Source organism: Pocillopora damicornis, chromosome 7 (assembly GCF_964200805.1).
Source record: "Pocillopora damicornis chromosome 7, jaPocDami1.2, whole genome shotgun sequence".
In the NCBI taxonomy this organism is placed as follows: domain Eukaryota; kingdom Metazoa; phylum Cnidaria; class Anthozoa; order Scleractinia; family Pocilloporidae; genus Pocillopora; species Pocillopora damicornis.
Genome location: NC_142676.1, coordinates 3,928,431 through 3,953,120, shown reverse-complemented (window position 1 = coordinate 3,953,120; position 24,690 = coordinate 3,928,431). Strand labels below are relative to the sequence as shown.

General features: G+C 38.7%; 1 protein-coding gene across 1 annotated transcript in view; it reads right to left on the bottom strand.

Annotated features, from left to right (window-relative positions):
- The window catches only part of LOC149042117 (uncharacterized), a 47,535-nt gene that overhangs the window by 22,528 nt on the left and 317 nt on the right, over nt 1–24,690 (bottom strand). Inside the window, exons 2-30 of the mRNA XM_089212121.1 lie at nt 23,753–23,945; nt 23,317–23,510; nt 22,575–22,868; nt 21,639–21,950; nt 20,817–20,973; nt 19,371–19,573; nt 18,495–18,821; nt 17,827–18,132; nt 17,317–17,506; nt 16,444–16,637; nt 15,486–15,764; nt 14,567–14,878; nt 13,773–13,929; nt 13,064–13,266; nt 12,171–12,503; nt 11,433–11,735; nt 10,823–10,997; nt 9,924–10,108; nt 9,063–9,350; nt 8,151–8,444; nt 7,577–7,730; nt 6,841–7,031; nt 5,799–6,134; nt 4,901–5,188; nt 4,255–4,453; nt 3,388–3,614; nt 2,586–2,882; nt 1,759–2,061; nt 1,043–1,202 (exon numbers count right to left, since the gene is read on the bottom strand). Coding sequence (XP_089068247.1) covers nt 1,043–1,202; nt 1,759–2,061; nt 2,586–2,882; nt 3,388–3,614; nt 4,255–4,453; nt 4,901–5,188; nt 5,799–6,134; nt 6,841–7,031; nt 7,577–7,730; nt 8,151–8,444; nt 9,063–9,350; nt 9,924–10,108; nt 10,823–10,997; nt 11,433–11,735; nt 12,171–12,503; nt 13,064–13,266; nt 13,773–13,929; nt 14,567–14,878; nt 15,486–15,764; nt 16,444–16,637; nt 17,317–17,506; nt 17,827–18,132; nt 18,495–18,821; nt 19,371–19,573; nt 20,817–20,973; nt 21,639–21,950; nt 22,575–22,868; nt 23,317–23,510; nt 23,753–23,945 — 7,054 coding nt within the window. The remainder of the gene's footprint in view (nt 1–1,042; nt 1,203–1,758; nt 2,062–2,585; nt 2,883–3,387; nt 3,615–4,254; nt 4,454–4,900; nt 5,189–5,798; nt 6,135–6,840; nt 7,032–7,576; nt 7,731–8,150; nt 8,445–9,062; nt 9,351–9,923; nt 10,109–10,822; nt 10,998–11,432; nt 11,736–12,170; nt 12,504–13,063; nt 13,267–13,772; nt 13,930–14,566; nt 14,879–15,485; nt 15,765–16,443; nt 16,638–17,316; nt 17,507–17,826; nt 18,133–18,494; nt 18,822–19,370; nt 19,574–20,816; nt 20,974–21,638; nt 21,951–22,574; nt 22,869–23,316; nt 23,511–23,752; nt 23,946–24,690) is intronic.

The window sequence follows — 24,690 nt, the reverse complement described above, 5'->3', positions numbered from 1 at the left end:
CGCTATTTTAAGGGTATCTGGAGAACACCCACTCTCTAAAGAGAGCTTAATAACCTTTGTTAAGGGCTCAACAATAATTTCAATAGTGAGTTTAAAAATTCTCGTGGGAATTTTATCAAACCCAGGGGCTTTACCAGTAGCGAAGGTGTGAACTATTTCTTTAAGTTCTTCACTAACGAGCGGCCGAAACCCCAAGGGTTGATACAGAGGACTCATTAGATAGTCTTCAAAGTTCGCACTGGAAGGTGCTATTTTTTGCTGCTAAATTAGGACCAATATTTGAGAAATATTTACAAAAGTTGTTAGCCATAGAATCTGGATCAGACGTAAGTTTACCGTTGTTCTTAAAGCAGACTAGCTAGTTTAATTTGAGCTTATGTTTATTAATTACCTCGTTGAGTATTTTCTATGTGGCTTTGAGATCATTTCAAAGTTTCAAGTTTTTGATCATAACAATTTCTTTTTGCTATTCTGATGAGATGATTTAACTTGTTTTTGAAGATCTTGTACACTTTTTCATTACCAATATTTGGATTTTTGAGAAACTTTTTGTACAGTTTCGCTCTCTTCCTAATAGATTTCAAAAGGCCTTTAGTAAACCAAGGATTGTGAATGGTTTTGAGGCGCTTACGTTGCATGAATTTAATTGGAAAGTTTTCGTCATATAGTTCACCAGATGTATCAGCAAAAGAGTCTATGCAGAATTTGCATTCGATCTATCGAGGTTTTCCCAGTTAAAATGATTTAACGAGGCACAAAACATTTTCAAGTATTCCGGTTTAAAGTCATGTACAGTGATGCGTTCTCTTTTTGTAGGTGTGTCCACTATAACCTAAGGAAAATATTGGCAAGTGGTCAGATAAGTCATTAATTATTAGTCCATTATTAGTCTATGAGATGAAATAATGTATCATCTAGTTGATTAAATGGAAAAATTTCACTCATAAAGTCATAGCATAGCCAGCTCAGATGCTCTGGTGCTCTAATATATAAAGTCATGGAGAAAGTTTGAACTTAGATCACGATAACAGTTCCATCATACCTGCATCCATCACTTTCTGGAAGGTTGAGATGCTCAAAATGTAAAAGAACGCTTTTGTTTTTTGGGTGAATGTCCCATAAGCAATCACCATATGTGATTCTTGATGGAAATTCACGGCTACTGATAAGACCATTCCTTTCGTACATTGGAGCCCCGCATTCTAAGAAAGAGTGTAGAAATTAATCGTGTGACGGAAATACAATGGAAACACAAACCTTTTTTTATATATTCATTATCCTTCCACCTCATTCCATCAACATTTTACTAAATTTCGAGGGCATGTCTTAGTCACTCACGATGACGTAAAAAAAAAGAAATAATTAGAAAAAGCTGGGATCCTTTCGATTTTACTTTTTCTTTGAGGCCTCCCCTGTTTTTCATATTTAGGACAGGATACCCAACAGTTCATTGGCGTTTCTTCGGTAAGGATCTTGTTCAAACACCAATGGCCACCATGACGAAATAATCACTCTTAATCTTAAAAGACCATGAAGAGACCTTTGTTAAATTTTATGAATAGTTGCCTCGCAACTTACAGGACTATGAGTATCATATTGGATTCTTTACCCTATGAGACATTTATCACTAAAAAAGAAGGAAAATACACGAAAGAAAGAGATTAAAACCTAGTAAATGCTCCTGAAGTCTACCGAGGAACACAGTTGAATAATGTTATCATATAAAATCACATTTTATAACAAGGAGTGATATCTCACTTGTCTTCACCCATCGCTCATTTCTCTGGTGACCTTCCCCAATCGATGTAATAGCCGTCACCCACACGCGGAATTCAGTTCCTGCGGGTAAACCTGTAAGCGTCGTTTCCGTTTCCTCCGGGCCAACGGTTACGTTATCATAGAAGCCTTGCGAGCAATCATAGTTGTTGGCCTGAGTGATGTGCACTCGATATCCACGTATGATGCCGTGGGAATAGTGTTCGTCCACCCTATACCACTTGACCCATATTGTGCTGTAGTCAATGACTTCAACCTTATCGATGAACAGGTTGCTTGCAGGTACTAAGACAGTCAAGAACATAGATGGGATGAGCATACTATCAGCTTTATGAAAAAAAATTGAGTCAAACTACCTGTCATTATAATATTAAGGAAATATTATGTATTAACCCCTACACTTTCAAAATCTCATCAGTTATTTTCCCTACTGTCGACCATAAAATTCCTAGGATGTTAGCTCGGAGAACTTGATGTTGGATCAAGTAATATTCCCCTGTACGATATGTTTCTTTATTCTCATCACTTGCTGGTTTGAATTCGTATTGATGTCGTAAGGGGAAATTCTGTCTTTTTATCTCCTGGAATATAAAGGGTTAATTGAATTTATGGTATGGCCGGAAACATTTTTGAAGTTCCTTCTGTTCTACTATAAAACACAAAGGTTTTCCTCGCGCATTTGGAAATATAGAGATTGCTTTGTTATCAATTGATGGACAGAGAAGCTAGTACGCTCTGTATTTTATCGTCGTGCAATGAAAGATTTACGTAAACAAAAGTAATTTTCGAGAAACATAAATTTGCTTTACCTCCCGTAGTCCTAAACTTGATCCAGTCCGTGCATCCACGTCTCCCATCTTTTAGCACAGTTATAACTTTCAGGGTATAATTTGTCCAAGGAAATAGCCACTCGTATTTCAGCGTCTTTTCCTCCGCTGTTACGTTCTGCGGTACGTATATCCTATCAGACCACCCTCCCACTAAGACTTGGTAATAATTTACAGAAGAGAGGCTGATAAAGCTGCCTGGTGGCTTAGGCCAGGATACTATGACAAAGGTTTCGCCAACGTCCATTTGAAGTCCAGACCATGATTCAATCACTTCCCCTAGTTATTACCAAAATGACAGATATCGAGTGTATTGACTATTGGATTTGGATTGCATGCGTTCTGCTTTTCTTCCCTTTGTAATGAGTTTAGAAGAAAATTGTGCCTCCTTTGCAATAAGACAGAAACGAAACTAGAGAACAATCGCGACAAGGTCGGTTGCGTTTCTCGCACTTTCTTCAGTTTAGTTAATTTTATCACCAGTTCTCGCCGACTCTTTGTTATAATTTGTTTTGCTCTAATTGAAAACTCGACGCTTGAACGAAATTTGCATAAACGGGGTAAGTTTCTGAAGAAACTGTGCTGATGCGTTGGTGAGAGAGTATGTGCAATGAAAACCGCTGTTTAGACTCCGAGATGAAATAGGGAATCCTTTCGGTCACAACGAAAATGCTATGCGCGATGCGAATTAAATACAGCCACAATATGTTTCTTTTGATATCCGCCGGAATTGTTTATACAAACAGCATAAGAATATTTTGAGTGGATACGAACTATACTTTACCTGTCACAGTGGTAATCTCGCCTTTTACAGCCTCATAGTCGATCAAAAATTTGGTTCCGTTGCGATACTCTTCCGCGTACCGTTGATATCCAAATCCCGATGCTCTTAGATTGAGAACTTTACCTATTACCAGCATAGTGAGGTTTTCTGATATATGTCCACAAAGGTCAGTTGCGTGGTTCTCGTCGTTTTCTGAAATGCCGGGAAAGTACATCCTCAACTGGCCACTACATACAAGGAGGAGAATGATAAGTATGATTTTTTTTGCGTAATTTGAGGGTTGGGGGAAAAGAAGCAACAGGAGGTTGTCATACCACAAAGCAGTTCAAAGGATAAGGACACTGGCTAGATCCAAAATTTGGACTCTAGCCAAGTCCTACACTCGGGGTACAAATGTATTTTGAAAGCGAGTCTGACTTATGCTGTACCGGTCCGCAGTGAGATTTAATGGGGATTTCGCGTGTCGAGTGGTCAATTTTCTTACACATTTGGCATAATGCTCTGCTACCGTGACGCGTTCGAGACGAATCCACAACAAACAAAAGAGCAATTTGCAATGAAATGAATTTCATTCGACCTCCGCATTGAAAATCGAGTGAAGCGGGATTAGAACTTGTGCCTCCCATATTCTAGTTATTACCCGCTATTACCCGCATTACAAATTGTGATCGCATATACCTCCTCGGGAAAGAAAAAAAACTCCAAAACTTGCCTAGCTACCTGTGTGGCATCGTAGCTCAATTCGAGGCTAACTCGTCGTTATGGGGACGAACTAGTGGAGGATACGATTACAATGGGATGAAACCTTCTCAAACCCCTAAAATATAGCCTTATAGAAAGCCTCTATAGATAATCGAATGAACGTACTAGCATCGGTTTCCTTCATATCTGTGACCAAGGAAAAAATGTCTGATAGTGAGGAATATTCCCGACACGTTAGACTTAGGTGCAATGTTCCAGTAACATTTCGGGTTTTCGTCCCACTGATCATGACCAATATACGGAGTACCAGGATAGTTAGGACTCATAATCTGGCCGGCATCTGCCTCCATATCATCACCACAAACTAAGAGGCAGAAAGATATATCAATGATACAGCTAGAAGTATCATATTTAAATTCTTTTACAATCACTTGGGAAACAAGTTTGGCTTAACGAAGACATTAATTGGTTAATATCATCGCTACTTTTTTTTTATCTTTCGAAACAAGCAAGGGGATAAGAACGATGATGAAGAGGATGTGGAGTGTTCGATAAAAGATTAATTGAGGAGAGATGGAAGCATGAGAGCAAGAGTAGGAGGGAAGGGAGGGAAGAGAAAAAAGAGAGGGAAGGAAGTTGTAAGAAGGAAATAAACAGAGCCTTGAATCTTGGTCTGTACTGCTCCGTAAATATGTATGATAGAAATCACACGAAATACTCTGCGGCATTCCGTTTAATTTCCCAGGACCCAACTGATTTGTAATTTATCCTCTACTAAAAATGTTACATGATTTGCTAGATCATAACTTACAAGTTGCCCCAAATGATCCCATAACACCCATTCCTTTGCTTGTATATCCACCAATATAAACGGCATACGTGAGACTGTCAGTTAGATTTTCTAACGTGACTCTTCTGGTATCTGCGTCCACGTCCGTAGTTTCTAAGTTCTTTGGATCACAGCAGGGACCGTACATGATACGATAGCCCAGGACTTCACCGCCACGGTATCTCCTCTCGATTGAACTGAGTTGGAACGAAACGCTGTGGTTGTCCGAGTTGGTGGACCAGTCGTGAGGATAAGGAAACCTAAGTGGCACTTTGAATAAAGTACGAAGATTTCAAGTGTTAAATTAAAAAGCTCGCTCTCCATTACATATGACATAAAACTGAATAGCTGATTGCCTGTTTCTAGAAAGTTCTCATGAAAAATTACAGAAAACGAAAACGAAAAGTGATGTCAATGGGTACAAAGATAAAAGACTGATTAAGAAATTCAAATGATGACGAATCAATCAAGGGGGATTATCGAGTAGTTTTGGTCACAATAATAATAACAACTATATTTCTTCACAATACAGTTTTAAGAAACAACTAATGAGTCTATACTCACTGACCGGGGCAATAAATGCCGTGAAAACATCGGTAACTATGGAGCTTTTTACTATCCAAAAAGGGGAATAGCAAATACATTAAAATTCAGGAACAACCCGTTGTCTTTTAACTTCTTGTTCACTTTTCTCATGTTCTCGTCGATTGTGGAATTTCAGGGTATTTTGATTATAATTACAAATTTGTCCCAGCATTGAAGGTTTTCTTAAAGGGTACCAACAATATGAATGACGGAGCAGTTAGCTAGACACAGAATTAGTAATTTCATTTATCAACACAAAAATCTTGAAGAGGACAATGTTGTCAAAATAACTTACCTCCCTCTTCCGTCGAGATCATAAGTTTTTCACTCTTGTAAATCTCATTGTTTTTATCTATCATGTAAACTGTGGCTACAAACTTCGCAGCTATTGGAAGGTCCGTTATGTTAACGAAAGTCTCAGATGAGTTGACGATTTTAAGAAAACGAACCAGCTTGTTTTCGTTGTTATAGTAGTGATCGTCGTCCTTCACGTATGGGGAAAGCTCCGTTTGGTTTAGAAATATAACAAAGAAGTTAATGTTGTGGTTGCCAGGGGAGCCACTCCAGTCCAATGAAATAAAACTGCTCCCTTCATTTCCGTTGATATTCCAAGTCACCTGTGTTGGTTTAGCTATTGTGCAATATGGAAGTTGTTAAGCAGACTTATTATGGTACTTACCCTTTACATCCTAACATTAGCATACATATTCGCCTTACGGTAAAATTCTTAAGGGCTTCTTTAGTTGTGGATCATTTTCTTCAATCTCGTGAACTTAATTTGTGATTCAGAGGTGATATGTGAGGAGAAATTTCGAAGGATTATGAGCATTTAAGAAGCATACACACGTCGGAATCATTTGAAGAAATAGTAATTATTTTTTTTCTCTGAAAAATTTGATGTGCTGTGTCTGCGCCAATAGGAAACAGAAGATTGATTATCCGTACTTATTTAAGAATATTTAAGAAAATTAATAGTTAATTGTACTCCAGCAAAGGCAGTATGATGCAAATGATCAGCTCAGTCTTTATTTTTCATTATTTCGGGTGTTTTTTTTTTTCCTATCTTACGGCGCTAATTCAGTTCTTCTTAAAATTATGAATTCTTGTGAAGTTAGATATGAGGTGTGCATTGGGGAGCTTTGGAAATCGCAACCATGCAAAACATTTCTACTGAGCACATCACTAAATGTTCTTTGTACTTGCGAGTAAAACGGAGCCTCCGTACAACACAAAAACAATCACAATGAACCGCTCTTAGATTAATGGTGACTTTGCCTTGTTTTCTTCCTTTCAAATTGCATATCTAAGTGTCCCCGATGCGAGAAAATATTGCATACCTGAATGAAGACCTCCTTTTAAAATGGCAAGTTCAGTGAAAACCTTGCTGTCCACACTTTGTATCAATACTTCCATGTGTATAGCGTCCAAATCACTAAAAGGTATTTCATGTACTTCTCCATGAACTGTTGAGCACTCTTCATGATTAAGAATGACGCCATCTTCCGAGTAGATCTTAGCGTATTCATAACTGAGGATCAAATAGACATCGGAAATATCAAAATCTTATCTCAGCATGCGTTCTAGAAGGAAATGCACTACTCTTTTTTCAATCCGGAACTAGATTGTTTACTGATACGTTTCCTGGGTTGACCGGGCACTGCAAAATGTTTATTTCCGTGGACTAGTCATGGTAATAATATCAAGTCCGAGATTTATAAGGTTAATGTTGGGGTTGGGGAAACTCTCCGTAGCTGGAGGTTTTAAGGTAGTTCAGTGAAATTGACGGCGTCAGCCGGACCCGTGAAAACGAACAGTTTTAAACCTTCATGGTTCCTTCACCTTCCAAGTACATACAACACCTAATGCTAAGGAGGCTAGGCTGAACTAGGCTAAGAACAGTGAAGAATGAAATTTACAGCTGACCCCAGAATCCATACTTAAGTTCTGCCTCTAACCCTGACACAACCCCTGCTTAAAGAGCCAAGTAGTTACATGGATCTGTCCCTTTTTTTTCCTTAAATTCTATAACTGTGCTTAAGCGGAAAAGAATTCAGAGGTGAGATTTCACATTACCCGCAATAATGCAAACGTAGGTATTGCACTGAAAGGAGTAGGACTGCATTGCTCACGCCATTGTCGTATATTCTCCATTTGCAATGATTCGTATCCCAGTCCGTCTTATTGAGGTTTATAACTGCAGCGGTTTGATTGATGACTCCACCACAACCTATATTATCATGCCATAAAAATTAACATGGGATTCATTTAAAACGCAATCATCTGTCAAAAGCAGAGCGCACTTTTAATGTGACGTTACATGGATGCATCTCGCACACTCTTCTTTTTACACGGTCGTGGTGCTCTTCTTAATGTTTTTCTCACACAGTAAGGCTTTGGAATCTAGTCTAATTGTACCCCCACTGCGAGAAGCTATGCAATAAACTGAGCGGTTCAACAAGTCAGAAATATCCCTTTCTGCTTTTATTGAAAGATCAACTTGATCGCCTCAGGTGAAAATATCTAAAGCACACTGAAGCAACTGCACCACTAACGCGTGGTAAAAAAATTGTCAATACCTTTTCTTGAGAAATGCATTTTTAAACAAAAAGAATGTTTAACCTACTGACTACCCGACAACAATCCTTACCAGGAATAACTTCTATCTCTTCCGATCGAGGTCCTTCCATGTTATTGAATGCAGTCATTGAAATCTCGTACTTTTTCATAGTCTCTAATCCATCTATAATCACTTGTCTCTCTGATGCGCCGATAGTGATCTTCGTTCCCTCGTGGTCATAATGATAATCTCTGTTTCTATAATACACGTTATATCCCTGGAGAGGACCGTTATGGTGACTTGGAGGAATGGGATCGAATATTACTCTAATGCTGTTTTCGGAGAGGCTATCCGCGCGTACATTCAATGGAGACATGCTTGGAGCTGGAAAAAAAGGAAAATTCATTTTCCATGGGAATCACGGAATTATGTCATTGAGACGGTAGCAAATATTTATAACAAAATGCACGAATTTTTGATAAGGTAAGTTTGAGCGACTGCAGGCCAGGACTCGTTTCCTACAGCTTTTACAGAAAAAAGTTTGATCCCGAGCCCTGTTTATCCGCAGAGCCTGTTCCCTCCCGAAGGATTCCACTTTGCTGAAAGTAATTAAAAAGGTTTACTAGTTTGTCTGTGATTGGGTTAAGGAATGAATAACAGAGTGACTTTAGTTATCCGTTGAAAAGTTTACGAAAAGCAAATACATATCCGCTTCTGGCTTGTTTACCATTTCTTTGCGAGATTTTTACAGTGTATTTTCAGAATATCTCAGGGTGGGTAGCTCATATTGTGTTAAATAACTCTGGCCTGAAAAAGGTGCATTACTTGGGGTGTAGCATTTACGTCTACAGATTGGCACCACTGTTCATTAAACCACTCCACATTACACTGTACTCCTACATTCCCCCGTCCTAAAACCCTTCTCTTCTCTCCGATTGGTTATTTCCTGCTTGAGATAGAAGGCCAACCTATTCAAAAGTCCAACATGGTTTGAAACGTTACCTCCTTCGTCGGTCGTCATGCTGACGTTTTCACTAGTGTATATCCCATCTTCCGCGAATGCCATAATCTGTATGAAGTATCTACGGTTGGGGCTGAGGTTCTCTACGCGGGGATTTCTTTCATAGTATGGAAAAGGGACCAATATCGACACGCGTTTGTGTGCTTCAGTGACTCTCACGAAAAAGATTTGCACGTGTTTATCGTGATGTATAAAATCATCAAATGATATTTGAGCCATTGTCGAATCTGTGTGATTGACTCTGAGTGACCAAGAAGGCTCGTGAGTTTCTTAAAATAAAAAAAGAGTAAAAATAATTAACATTTTATGACTGAACATCCGATCCTAAAAGAAAGCTTTTTGTCGTCAGTTTGCTAGTTGCTGTTGCTTTTCGTTTTTTGTTTGTATATGTATCTATATGTTTATATACATATATATATATATATATATATATATATATATATATACACATATATGTATATTTTTTTTCTCTATATGTGTCCTTCTTTTTGATAAAATATTCCGGATAACTAGCCCGTCTTCACCAGGTACAGTTTGAAGCCGACAATGGTTACTGTTTTGTTAAGGCTGTTTGTATACTTCTGGCCCCGGTTGTTCGAAGGTCGGATAACGCTATTCACTGGCTAAATTCGGTAGAATTCACACTGCGTTTTGCCATCACTTATCCGTTGGATAGCCATCCATCGGTTGGATAGCGTCATCCGCTCTTTCTACAATTGGGCTTTGGTTTCTACTGTCCTTATTGCTGTTGATGTTGGTTTTATTGTTCAGTTGATTTGTATTCAAAGTAAACATAGCATTGGAAATGAAATTCATTTCCGAAATGACACACGACTCAATACCTGGAATATCATATTCTAGGGCTTTGTACGACGCACGAAAAGCATCGCCCTCGTTATACTCTCGAACATAAAACCCGATCTCAGCTTCGTCATTTGATATTATAAGGTCAAAGAAATCCATGTGACCACAAAGTAAGGTATCGTTATTGTAGCGCCCTGCTGTAACACTGAGCCATGTGTTCTTGCTGTGTGATAGTGATAACAAAAAAACAATTAATAAATGTAAAAAAAAAACTAAGAGGAAAACGCCACCAATAACGCTAGTCTCTGTTCGCTCGCTTACAGCATAGATTTCATTTGCCTTACTTTTACCGATATTCTAGTGATTAGATAGATAAAGCGCTTTTTGATTAAAACCAAAATCAAAATGACCACAACGGCCAATCAGAAGATAGGAAAATATCTCAAGAGCCAATTAGAAAACCCAAACTGCCTAAAGCGCGGGAAAACGCGGGCGACCCAGTCGTGATTGGTTATAGTTTTGCCTCCGATTGGTTCAGAGAGAGGCGGGAGTTTTTTGGACCAATCACAGATCGAAGTAAAGCATAACCAATGCAATTGCTTTACATTGCAATTAATAAACCAAAGCTGCAGAACTAGGGTCTTAGAAAATAGATTTGATAGCGCTATGCAGTGCAGCGCGCCAACCGTTGTGCTTCCGAGTCGGCCACGCCATATATATTTGATATGATCTAAATCTTATATGTCCGGAGGATTGAAAATATCTTTTTTAATCTCAGAGGTATGCTGCAGTCACCCTTTGCCATTTCGAGCTCCAAAACAAATTTACCAAACAAGACAGAACAAAGCCTGCGCTTAACACACAAGTGTACAATATAACAAAAAAACCAAAAAGGAAAAAAAAACAGCAACAACCAAAAGACTGCGATAACATTTACTTGCAGTACTCGTGACGATCCAAACGGAAGTTTACGATTGTTATCCATATAACTTTGGTGGGGCCGCTTGGCTTGATGGTCCATCGACAGTATTGAGGCCCTCGGAAGCGACAGGGGTAGTTGGGACTGTAAAAGGTTCCATTAACTTCTGTCAATTCTCTTGGATCTCCACAAGCTAGGAAGCGAAGGAAGGTCTTTTTAGACTTATGGATTGAATGACAATTGATATTAATAGAACTAGCTATCAAATTTCTCAAGAAACACCTTCGAGCATTGAAAAAGAGAACCTGTGGTAAGTTGTCTCGCTAAGCCTGAAAATCTTATCAGCGGAGCAAATGCAATTCTCTAATATTATTTCTTTATTTACTGGATTATATGAACTACGTCAGTTAAACCGCAAATATATTCATAAGATTGTGTCTTCGTGGCTAAAGGTAACTATTGCATAACCAAACAATTGACGGGGGGGGGCTACGGTTTAACGATGACAATGACACGAAAAACAAAGAAATAAACAAACAGAAAAACAAAAACAAACAAAAACAGGCGGTCTTTGTAAAGCACCACTGTGGAAGCAATACTTTGAAAATTAGAACTAATGGTGGCTCACGAGTAAAAAACTCTATATCCCTGTGCTCTCCAACTCCCCGTGCCGTAAATCCAGCGATATATACTCGATACTTGGTTCCTGGCTGAAGACCAGTGATAGTATGGCTTCTAAAAGATAAGTCGACTGTAAACTGTTCAACATGTTGAGAATGAAAGTTCTCTTTAAAACATTCGGGAAAATAGGTGATACTGTAGCCAAGAAGTTTTCCATTGTGATATTCTGGATATATCTCGGACCATTCGATGATGGCGCTGCTTGCTGACAGGACTTTGTACCACGTATAATCAGGTCCTTCACTAGGAACTAAAACAAAATACCGTTTTCTCATAATTGCACCGATATGGTCCCTCGTTTTCTTTTCTTGGCGATGCTTTTCAGTTCTTACTATCACCCTTTTAAGTCTGTTTGCGGGTCTATGTGTTAGGCGTGGGCTTCCGTTGTATCTAAGGAGCTCCAAAAATTCAGTGCTCGTTCGAATGTTTGACCAAACTAAACCAGTTCTTCATTTTATTAATTTCTAGGCGATACGTTTCTTCTTTTTTTTCTTACCTCAATTTCTCAGTTTTAGATATTGGAAAGCTTCTCTATATGAAAGTATATGTATGGCTTGGCTAGGTCTATACCCCCTCGGTCTGGCTTGACAACTGCTACTTCACCATTTCTCTCAAAACGAAGCAGATCAGAGCACAAAATGCTTAAAGAAAAAAAATGAGAAAAATAGTTATCGGCAGTACTCACCACCTTCCATCGTCTCCATTAGAAATTGTTCACTTTTGTAAATTTCATCATTTTTGCCAACGAGGTAAACAACAACCGTAAAGCTGCTCGATACCGGAAGACCAAACACTTCCTCCACGGAATTCGATGAATTTACCATGTGTAGATAAACTGGAGGTTGCTTGTCGTCATTCCCATGATGCCCCCTGCAACCGGGATTCTCTTCCGTACTATTTAGAGATATAATAAAGAAGGAGGCTCCTTTATCCTTGGGGAAACGAGACATGTCAAATATGACACTCCCGACTTCAGTGTTGCTTGCTGTTACATTCCATGGAGGCTGGAAAGAGGCAGCTGAAAAACAAGCAATTGATCTGGGTCAGATGAGATTTTTATAGTAAGGTTTTCCGCTATGAGGTGCAAACCATTACCCTTTCTATAAACCGCTTATGACCAAACTCATTAATTTAATCTTTATTTATTCATTTATTTATTTAATTCTGCAGGATAGAAAGGACATTGAGTCAGTGGTCTCATAGGCAAGGGTTTGTAATACTTCAGGCTAGAAATAGAGAATATCCAGATTAGATAAAGATAAAGCACCTTAAATAAATAAGAAATGAATCCATTTTTATCTTTTCATACAGTGTAACAAGGAAAGTTAAATAAGGTAAACGAGGCATTTTTGTCAATGATCGACCAATTTAACTGAACTAAAGCAACTAGAGCAAAATTTGGCAAAGTTCACGTATTTGCGGATTTTAACAAAAAAAAGTTGTCTTTCGACTTTGTTAATCACTCGTATGATTACAGACTGAATTGGACTTCACTCGATCCTGTTACCATTATTAACTGCAACATATATGGTAAGTGCGGTTGTTAGCACGAGAACAGCTAACGATACTCAACTATACCTGAATACAGAGCTTTCCCTTGTTCCAAAAGAACAAATTCTGATATCACTTGGCTTCCTTCGTATTCTGTATGAAGCTTGAGGGTCAAAAAGTCAGACCCGTCAAAAGGAACCTCCACTATATCACCCTTTACCGTTTCATAATGACAACCATCATAACTCAATAGCTCGTTCCCATCACTTCCAAAGATCTTGGACGAAGATCTGTTTATACCAAAGGTGAAAGAGTTTGCAAGTAAAAATGCAATGTGAGAGGCAAAGTTTATTTGACTCGCTCTTTACGAGAAGAATCCTGATCAATTTATCTGATGATCTTCAATGATATTTATTACCATCCACACGACAAGTCTACGCAATCAGCATTACAAACATAATTGAGGTAGACATGAATGAGATTTACACCAAATCGTTACTTATCGCCCAGGGGAGAGGATTTTGGGGTAAGGGGAGAACATGGTTTTCAGGGGGAACGGATAGAGGGATCAGTCCTCTCCAACAGAATATGAATTAAGGACTATAGAAACTTGGCTGCCAATTAACTTCCAATAAGGGGGTAAATGTGAGAATATGGAATGGGGAATCATGTATGGGGTATCAGCAAATTTCAATGTAACAATTAAAATCCTCCTTGTCCCCCCTACCCTCCCCCTCCCCGTGCCCCTTCTGTGCCCCCCTGTCCCCCAAATGATAAAAAGTGATCTGTCACTTACTCGCAAGATTTAAGTTCCACGTATTGTGCAGATATGATCATTACGGGGTTGGTAAGGCCAGGATTGTTAATCCTCCACGAACAGTTTAGTCCGCTATCCCAGCTCCATTGTGTAAGATTGAATGCTCCAAAGTAACCATGGAAAGTTCCGCCACAACCTGACAAAAGCAATGCCTTATTAATGATGTTGATAGGATCAAGGTAAGTCGAATTCCTTTTATCATCTCACAAGTTTTAGACAAGATTTTACAATTGCGATGGGGTTCGATTTGCCAGGCAAAAGTAAAGTTCCGGACAGAAATGGAAGGCACAAGGTCGGGTTGCGAATTTATTCAAGATAAAAAGGGTGATAACTAACCTTATTCTCTATAAAATGAACCTAACAAACGTTGTTTAAACATGTTAGTTTGAATGTGTAAACTGTTTATTACTCTTAATAATTGGCGGCCGTTGATAGCCGACCAAGCCTAAGAATTTCATTGTCATTTTGATGAGGGCAAGCATTGATTCGCAAAAGAAGTAGAATGATTTAGTGGATGATTGAATTGAACAAGGATTCGAGTTAGCTGATGAAGTGTAGTTGGGAGAATGATTTCTTGAAAGATTGGAAAACTGGATAAGTCCTAGATGAAATTTGGTGGTTGACATAACGCATCTGAAGGATTTATTCTTTTTAGTATAAAATACGTATTTAAAAAATTATATTAAAATAAGCAAATCAATTAAAACACGTAAATATGTAGATTGATTCTTGTTCGTCGATGTAATGCAATGGAGAATTAATTTCTTGTTTACCAATAAGTACTGTTTCCCAGTCTGATTTCGGTCCATCATCAACGGTGAATGCTGCAACCGCGATTTGATATTTTCTTCCTCCGTCCAAGCTCTCGAGAGTAAGGTGGGTATCCGTAGAATTCACCCTGATAACATCTCCCATATCCCCGTCGTCATACCACCATTCATAATGGTATTTCCATTCCCTAATTTGGACCTTATATCCAAGGAGCTTGCCATTTGCATATTTCGCTTCAAGAGTATCCCATGTTACTTCGACACCGTTATGGTCCAGGAGTTTAACGTGCACATTTTCCGGCGCTCTCGATGGAGCTGAAAGGTAGGTGAAAAGATCATTTTTGTGACTATATCAAAGTTCTGGACTGAATTCTCAGAGTTGAATTCATCTAACATCGTTGATTAATGCTACACTTTCACTTTGCGCATGCGTGATACAATGTAGAATACATAACCACAACACCAACAATATTTTATTTAAGTGCGCTACACCGAGAAGCAAAGGCTCGTAAAACATGTGTGTGAAAGTAAATACTTGAAAAAAATAACAATGATGAGTTGGATAATATAGACTGCGACGATGTAAATTCTACCATATACAACTATCGTTTATGAAATTAATAGCATATATCGGCTCAAATAGACTAGCAAAATAATAGGGCAGATCTCTATTCGATCTTTGCACGAGTGAACATTAACAGATGGAGTAACTGAAATTATTCAAAGAAAATCTGCCCATACACTTCAAAACAAAAACAAAAAAAAGTTTGTAAAGCGGACTTTTTCTCAACCCTGTGTTGGAGAGATCGCTTTCCAAGCAATGTCAAAGAAACGAAATATTCCCTATACGATCCTCTCAGTGGTACATATATTTCAAAACATTCAGTTTAAATAAAATTCAATCACACTTCTATTTCCTTACCTCCCTCTGGTGTTGTCACTGAGTCACTTTGACTAAAATACATTTTATCTTCTGTGAAAGCGACGACATTAAGGACGTAGTCGCGATTAGGTAAGAGCAGGTTCTCCATTCGGTAGGATTTTTCGTGCTCACCAACAGGCACCATTATAGAAATATTGTCCTGAGTGAATCTTACATAAAAGAGATGAACGTGCTCATCTAGGGGAAAGTCGCCCCAAGATAGATCAGCTGACGATGAATTTAGACTCGACGAAAAGTTCCATGAGTCCAAATAGGTCTCTGAGACGAAAGAAAACATTAGCTGTAAGACTGATCCATACCTTTTTGTTTTGCTCTGCATGGATCTGTTTGTTTGCTGAATCTATTTTTATGCCTCTAACTGGGTAATTTTTCCTTCTTATTTCGGCAGGAATAGATAAATAGAAAAAAGGGTCGACTAAGTTATTAAATACATGGAAATAATGATACTAAATGCGATCATAGATTTTATTCCTCGGAGACACTTTCAACAAAACGCTAAGGGTATCTGACAAAATTCTATACTATTGGGAATGAGGAGGAGTGGGTAACTCATAGTGGACAGGCAACCCATCTAAAAGTAAACCATTTTCATTAATTACCTATGAAGGTTATTTTTTAACATGGGAATGTATGGGAAAAGATTGTGGCCGAGGTATTGAGCAGCTTGGCGCGAAAGCGCCAGCTGCAAATAACGTCGCCAAAAGGGAGGCCGTAGAGTCGAAAATTCCTTCCAACGAGCACGGTTGCGTATTCCACGGCCGTAAGAATTCTGCGGCAAATTTATGAATCAGAATAGATTTGCAATTTTATCCGGTGGCAGACTAAATTGATATTTTTCAAAGTAACTTCAAAGCATGTTAGGCATGAGTTCTTCTGATTTCAATTAATATGTTGAAAAGGCTAAAAAAACCTCCCTTTATTAATCGTAGGCACATACCTTCAATTTCGTCAGAGAATCCATAGTACAATGCGTTAAAACCATGACCACGTCTGTAATCCTCTCTTCCTTGAGCGACGAAATTAACATCTGCCTGGTCGCTGGACACGATCACATGGAAGTGATCAAAGTATTTGCATACTAAGGAAGGTGTGCCGCTGTCTCCCGTTGAAACACCAACCCAATCATTCAACCTAGGAAGAAGGAAAAGTTTCCAATGATTAACTGATAACGTTATAAATGGTCAGCCAAAATAATCAACAATTAGTTGTTTGTAGAAAAAAGACTGAGGAAGAATGGAAGAACACTAAAATGATCGCTGAGGGACAACAGTACATTTTACTGGTACCGAGGCAATGAAGAAAAATTAAAAAAAAAAAGGGGGTTAAGCCTTTACTCTAGCCACTTGACCCACCCAGCCAGACCTTATCCGGATTTCCTGGGCATGAAGTAAACCTCCCACCCCCCAACCGAGTGGGATGTCACTCTATTGCAAGGTTATCTCCCTTAACATTTCATCGCCCTTTACTGAAAATTTGCCGGTATCCATTTAAACCTCTGGGTAGAGAAAGGAACTACGAGAGTCTGGTGTTTTTCCTAAAAACACAACACATTGACCCAGGCAGGTCTAGAACCCAGACCTCTACACCCGGAGTTCAGAGCACTAACCAGTAGGTCAGCACCAATAAGGGAAAGGAGCTAAGTGTATAAGAATAATAAAGAAAAACATTAAAAAAAAAAACGACAAAAATGAACGGAATATCATATTGCAGTCATCTGTAATATCTATAGCCTTGATCGTCTACAATATTGACACGAGGCAAGTGTAGCCTCATTTGTGGACGAACCGCTCCAAAATAGACAGATTCTCACCAGCATCCTTTATCATATTCATATTCCTCCAGGCCGAAATCGTAAAACGTCATCCATATGTTCTTGACTGGCTCACTGACATTTGGTCTAATAGACCAAAGGCAATTCTGTTTCCCGCCGTATTGACAAGGTTTATTAGGGCTGTCAATTGTCCCATTGATCTTAGTCAGGATGTGTGGTTTCCTGCAACCTTAGAAAAAGAAAATTAACCTTCAGTCAATTTCACGCCAATGAATCACATATTGGTGGCGTTTTGGTGGAGGAGGTGGATGGAGTCGGGGGAGGAGCGAAAGGTATTCGTATTTACATGTAAAGCTGGCCCTTTTTTTCTTCCATTGACGGCCAGTAACTTTGCATGATCACTTTGTGTATTATGTGGACCAAGCGGAGCTTTCGGCGAGAGAAAAGAAATTCCAAAATCAAGTCACAAAATAAACCACGATGATTGGTAGATTGGCCTAAACAAAAAATCACCCTTAACTAGAGCTATAAATGACTGTCATTACTTACTTGTAAATACTTCTCTATCATTAAATTTCCCAACTCCTTTCGAAGTGAACCCAGCAACATGTATACGATATTGCAGACCCGGATGAAGATTGCAGACTTTTCCATGGCGTTGACTTGGATCGTTGACGTCCAGGCTTCCATGATGTCTTCTTGGGTCGTCCTCAGAGAAACAACTGGTTTCATAAAAAATTCTGAAGCCAATAATTTTGCCATTTCTATTCTCTTCGGATATTTCATTCCACTTGATCAGCACGCACCCGTCTGCCATTTCCTCGTAATACTCAATGTGCGGTCCTTCGCTGGGAACTACCAATCGTCACAGATATACATTTAGATTGCAAATATTAAGCAAAGAGGACTAGTCGTGCATTATCAGCACCCTATGATTGCATAATTTCCTTGGTTAGAAGTAGTGTGGCTCTTTTTAAAATACACAGAGCCTTGATATGATATTTTGTTAATGACAATCTATGTTTTCTGGTACCACTTTTCAGACTATAGGTGTCCTGTTTTCAGGTGGTATATAAATGGGTTACTAGGCGGATATCTTGGACACTTGGTATTACCCGATTAAAAAAAAAAAAATGTACCTCTCGATGCCTGAATTTAGTAGTATTCACGGTACTTTGGGATGTAAAAAAGCCATACTGCAAAAAAAGAGTACTCACCTCCCTCGTCGGTCTGGAAAACAAACAGAGGACTTTTATAAATCTCATTAGTCTTGTCTACGAGGTAGACGATGGTGGAAAAATTGCTCAGAACTGGCAATCCACGTAAGTCAGCGGATTCCTCCGTAGCATTGACCATGAACATAAAGTAACCTTTTTCATGTTCATTTTTATAATCATGATGGTCCTCTTCATTTTCTTCCTTTGTCTTATTCAGAGTTATGATAAAGAAATTAGTGTCTATGCTGTCAGGGGAATCATTAAGATCCATAAAGACTCCACTGGCTGTAGTGTTGTAAGGAATGTCCCAATGAGGTGAAGGAGGAGCTTTAAAAAGAACCGTGATTATTAGTAATGCGTAGTATGCTATCTCTTCTTAACCTATCATTTCATTTCGTATCATACATGTATATGTAGGTCTCAGGTCCATTTGGAATGATTGAAGAAGTTCGATGACGATCTAAAGTTTAGAACCTCAGAGAACTAGCATTTTCCAGTTCTCGTGTCATGTTTCACTCAATTAAAATTTCTCACCAGACTGGTAGGATTAAATAGTGTACATTCAAATGGACGAGCAATAACATCATTATCTCAAAGATTGAAACCTCGAAATAGGCTGGATAAGTGACGAAAAAATAGTGTTTTTAAATAAGGTAAATGAGTTAAATAAGGTAAATGAGGCATTTTTGTCAATGATCGACCAATTTAACTGCACTAAAGCAACTAGAGCAAAATTTGGCAAAGTTCACGTATTCGCGGATTTTATTTTAAAAGAGTTGTCTTTCGACTTTGTTAATCAATCGTATGATCACAGACTGATCTGATATGGTAAGTGTGGTTGTTAGCATGAGAACAGCTAAGGATGCTCAACTATACCTGAATACAGAGTTTTCCCTTGTTCCAAAAGAACGAATTCTGATATCACTTGGCTTCCTTCGTATTCTGTATGAAGCTTGAGGGTCAAAAAGTCAGATCCGTTAAAAGGAACCTCCACTATATCACCTTTTACCGTTTCATAATGACAACCATCATAACTCCATAACTCGTTCCCATCACTTCCAAAGATCTTGGACGAAGATCTGTTTATAGCAAAGGTGAAAGAGTTTGCAGGTAAAAATGCAATGTGAATGCAAAGTTTATTTGACTCGCTGTTTACGAGAAGAATCCTGATCAATTTATCTGAATGATCTTAAATGATATTTATTACCATCCACACGACAAGTCTACGCAATCAGCATTGGTTAAGAATATATGAAAGTCATATATTTGAACTGCGGATAAAGACGTGAATGAAAGTGATCCTCGCAGTAATATGCACTACTCAGGCAGTAGTGAAAATAAGGCCTGAATTTTTTTCAGGCCTGTACGGGATTTGAACCCATGACCTCTGCGATACCGGTGTAGCGCTCTACCAACTGAGCTAACAAGCCAACTGGGAGCTAGTCATGAAGTTGGTTCTAAATAAACCCGCATATTACTGCGAGGATTACTTTCATTCACGTCTTTATCCGCAGTTCAAATATATGACTTTCATATATTCTTAACCATTTATTCATCACTTCACGGGTTTATTTAGAACCAACTTCATGACTAGCTCCCAGTTGGCTTGTTAGCTCAGTTGGTAGAGCGCTGCACCGGTATCGCAGAGGTCATGGGTTCAAATCCCGTACAGGCCTGAATTTTTTTCAGGCCTTATTTTCACTACTGCCTAAGTAGTGCATATTACTGCGAGGATCACTTTCATTCACGTCTTTATCCGCAGTTCAAATATATGACTTTCATATATTCTTAACCATTTATTCATCACTTCACGGGTTTATTTAGAACCAACTTCATGACTAGCTCCCAGTTGGCTTGTTAGCTCAGTTGGTAGAGCGCTGCACCGGTATCGCAGAGGTCATGGGTTCAAATCCCGTACAGGCCTGAATTTTTTTCAGGCCTTATTTTCACTACCGCCTAAGTAGTGCATATTACTGCGAGGATCACTTTCATTCACGCAATCAGCATTACAAACATAATTGAGGTAGACATGAATGAGATTTACGCCAAATCATTACTTATCGCCCCGGGGAGAGGATTTTGGGGTAAGGGGAGAACATGGTTTTCAGGGGGAACAGATAGAGGGATCAGTCCTCTCCAACAGAATATACAGTAACGACAATAGAAACTTGGCTGCCAATTAACTTCCAATAAGGAGGTTAATGTAAGAATATGGAGTGGGGAATCACGAATTTTAATGTAACAATTAAAATCCTCTTTGCCCCTCCTGCCCCTCCTGTGCCCTGCTGCCCCCCAAATGATAAAAAGTGACCTGTCACTTACTCGCAAGATTTAAGTTCCACGTATTGTGCAGATATGATCATCACGGGGTTGGTAAGGCTAGGATTGTTAATCCTCCACGAACAGTCTAGTCCTCCGTCCCAGCTCCATTGCGTAAGATTAAATGCTCCAAAGTAACCATGGAAAGTTCCGCCACAACCTGACAAAAGCAATGCGTTATTAATTACGTTGATAGGATCAAGGTAAGTTGAATTCCTTTTATCATCCCACAAGTTTTAGACAAGATTTTACAATTGCGATGGGGTTCAATTTGCCAGGCAAAAGTAAAGTTCCGGACAGAAATGGAAGGCACAAGGTCAGGTTGCGAATTTATTCAAGATAAAAGGGTGATAACTAACCTTATTCTCTATAAAATGAACCTGACAAGCGTTGTTTAAACATGTTAGTTTGAATGTGTAAACTGTTTAGTACTCTTAATAATCGGCGGCTGTTGATAGCCGACTAAGCCTAAGAATTTCATCGTAATTTTGATGAGGGCAAGCATTGATTAGCAAAAGAAGTAGAATGATTTAGTGGATGATTGAACTGAACAAGGATTCGAGTTAGCTGATGAAGTGTAGTTGGGAGAATGATTTCTTGAAAGATTGGGAAAATGGGGAAATTGTATTGAGAAAACGGAAAATTGGATAAGTCCTGGATGATTTTTGTTGGTTGACTAACGCATCTGAAGGATTTATTCTTTTCAATATAAAATACGTATTTATAAAATTATATTAAAATAAGCAAATCAATTAAAATACGTAAATATATAGATTGATTCTTGTTCGTCGATGTAATGCAATAGAGAATTAATTTCTTGTTTACCAATAATTACTGTTTCCCAGTCTGATTTCGGTCCATCATCAACGGTGAATGCTGCAACCGCGATTTGATATTTTCTTCCTCCGTCCAAGCTCTCGAGAGTAAGGTGGGTATCCGTAGAATTCACCCTGATAACATCTACCATATCCCAGTCGTCATACCACCATTCATAATGGCTTTTCCATTCCCTGATTTGGACCTTGTATCCAAGGAGCTTGCCATTTGCATATTTCGCTTCAAGAGTATCCCATGTTACTTCGACACCGTTATGGTCCAGGAGTTTAACGTGCACATTTTCCGGCGCTCTCGATGGAGCTGAAAGGTAGGTGAAAAGATCATTTCTGTGACTATATCGAAGTTCTGGACTGAATTCTCAGAGTTGAATTCATCCAACATCGTTGATTAATGCTACACTTTCACTTTGCGCATGCGTGAAACAATGCAGAATACATAACCGCAACACCAACAATATTTTATTTAAGTGCGCTACACCGAGAAGCACAAGGCTCGTAAAACATGTGCGTGAAAGTAAATACTTGAAAAAAATAACAATGATGAGTTGGATAATATAGACTGCGACGATGTAAATTCCACCATATACAACTATATGTACCATCTGTACTATATACCATCTTTTTGTGCAACCAGAGAGTTTTCCACAAATCGTGGATGTCTCTATGAAGGGGCATGAATGGTTAGATGATCAAAGTGAAAGTTATGTTCATTGAGAAAGCGGCATAGCTTTCAGCTTCACGAATTTTTGCGATTTCTATCCCTTCCTCGTTATTAAACTTTTAGCTTCACGATTTATAGGTTCTCCCTATAACAACAGCTCCTGACCTTAAAAGAACAACCCTTTTTTGGGGGAATTCAAACTAAACAAGACAAAACTTTGAAAATTATGCAGATCTTAAAACACGCCTTGATTTTGTTACATACCTCCTTCTTCGATGGTAATTGAGACATTATTACTTGAGTAAATATCGTCTCCGATGCCGCCCACAAAGGCAATCATCTGAATGGTGTACTGACGGCCAGGCATAAGCAAAAAATCTATGTCGTCTCCCGAGTTGTGTGTTGCCGTGGGAATCAAAACAATGATATCCTCATCTGCTTGTTTGAACGCCATGTACAGGTCTTGAATTGGATTACCTAATGGAAATGCGGACCAGTCTAATCTCGCAGATGACCCATGTTGCTGGACTGTGACATTCCAAGAGGAAAGTTGGGTTACTGCAATCACATGATAAATGCAAAAAATAGTAAAATTGAGAAATTATGTCATTTGTTCTGGAATAACTTTAAGCCTATTTGACATGATAATCTTAACCCTATGATATTAAGCATCAATACATCAGTGCTTATCAAGCACTCACTTTCTCGTTACAGTGTCATGGCTGAATCAAATATCAAGGTCATGAAAATAAAGCAAAAAGCCATCCAAAGAAGCTCTCAGTAATTATTAAACAAATTCTGGTTTTCAAAAATATAGAAAGTGTAAAGAAAACAGTATGAAGAACATTTATATTGATGTTAGGGAGTATAAGGGTTGAGCATGACATTCATGGCAAAAGGAAGAAAATGAACCTTGATTTGTTCACCTTCCTGATAATGATAATGATATTAATAATGAAAAAATGATAATAATGAAAATAATAGAGAAAGCAGTTAAAAGTATCACCTGTGAATTTGCTGTCAAATGCTTCGTAACACGCTGTAAACCCTTGACTCCCTCTCATAAGTCTCGTGTGAAATGCAACATCGAGGTGACTGCTTAAGCTTACAATAACGAACTTATTATCCATTCCTCCATGACGGCAGACTAAGACGTCAAAGCTAATGTCCGTAGTTGAAAACGCCACCGCATCGTTCTGTCTAAGAAACCAGATCAGTTAAAGGGAATTGGTAACAGTAACTTGTCAGCAAAATGTCGTTCGGTGAAAAGTCATGGTCGAGTAAAAAAAAAAGTTTAGTACACACACTTTTTTTGCCAAGAATTTGTATCCGAACTACGGTGAGATAAAAAAAATAATGAAGAAATAATCAAATCTTAGTGAACTTCCTGCTAAAAAGTAGAGCGGAGGGCTCTGCAACCAATTCGCGTTCTAGATACTTACCCACAATTTCGGTCTCCGTATTCATCATAAGCAAGATAAAAACCTTCAAACCACATCCAAATTGTTTCAATTGGACTACTTGAATTGGGCTGGATAGACCAATGACAATCTTGCTCTTCCCCATATGAACAAGGCGCATTGGGACTTTCTATTGAGCCGTTCAACTTTGTGAGGGTGCCTATTCCACCACAGCCTAAAGGGAAACATGAAAACAAATTGACGCAAGTTGCTATGCGACTAATTTTATAATGGGGGAGGGGGGAGGGGGGTGGGATAAGAAGTGAATAGAGCGCTGAAGAAAGACTTAACCCCAGCCGCAGGCGCACGGGGAAGCACTCACCTCATCCCTCGCAAGTTTTGTCACAGGAAATAAACCACGAAAACTTTAACTTTGTAGAAAAAAAACGATCGAGAAAGCAAGAAAAATTTTACTGATGTCGTTTTGCCATATTTATTTGTTTAATATGACTTCTGGTCCTTTTCATTGATTTTTTTTTCCTGAAAGAATTCTTGTTTTGAGGTTTTCAGAGGAAAAAAAAATTGGTACTCACAAATTGTATCGCTGAGTATTGGTTATCCACTATGAGTAAGTCTATTCTAGTAATAATCACTAATAAACGAACAACGATGAGTGATAATAGATCCAGTTCCACAGCAGGATAAGTAACCAGTCATTATTTATCGACGAAGGGTGGTTTGAGGATTTTGGTTGTATCGCAATGATTTTTCCTGCTCTTTCCCCACTAAGGTGTGTGGTATTCTAGTGATCACCCTCACCCTCATTGACGGTCAATTTTCCACAGTCTCCCCTTTACAATCTGTTTGTGACGAATCACCCCATTTCCGTCCTCCCTCAAAGCGTGTACCGTGCAATCCTCCCCAAAAATCCTCCTACCCCTCCCCCCCAAGTTATACATAATGAAGAAACCTTAACACTA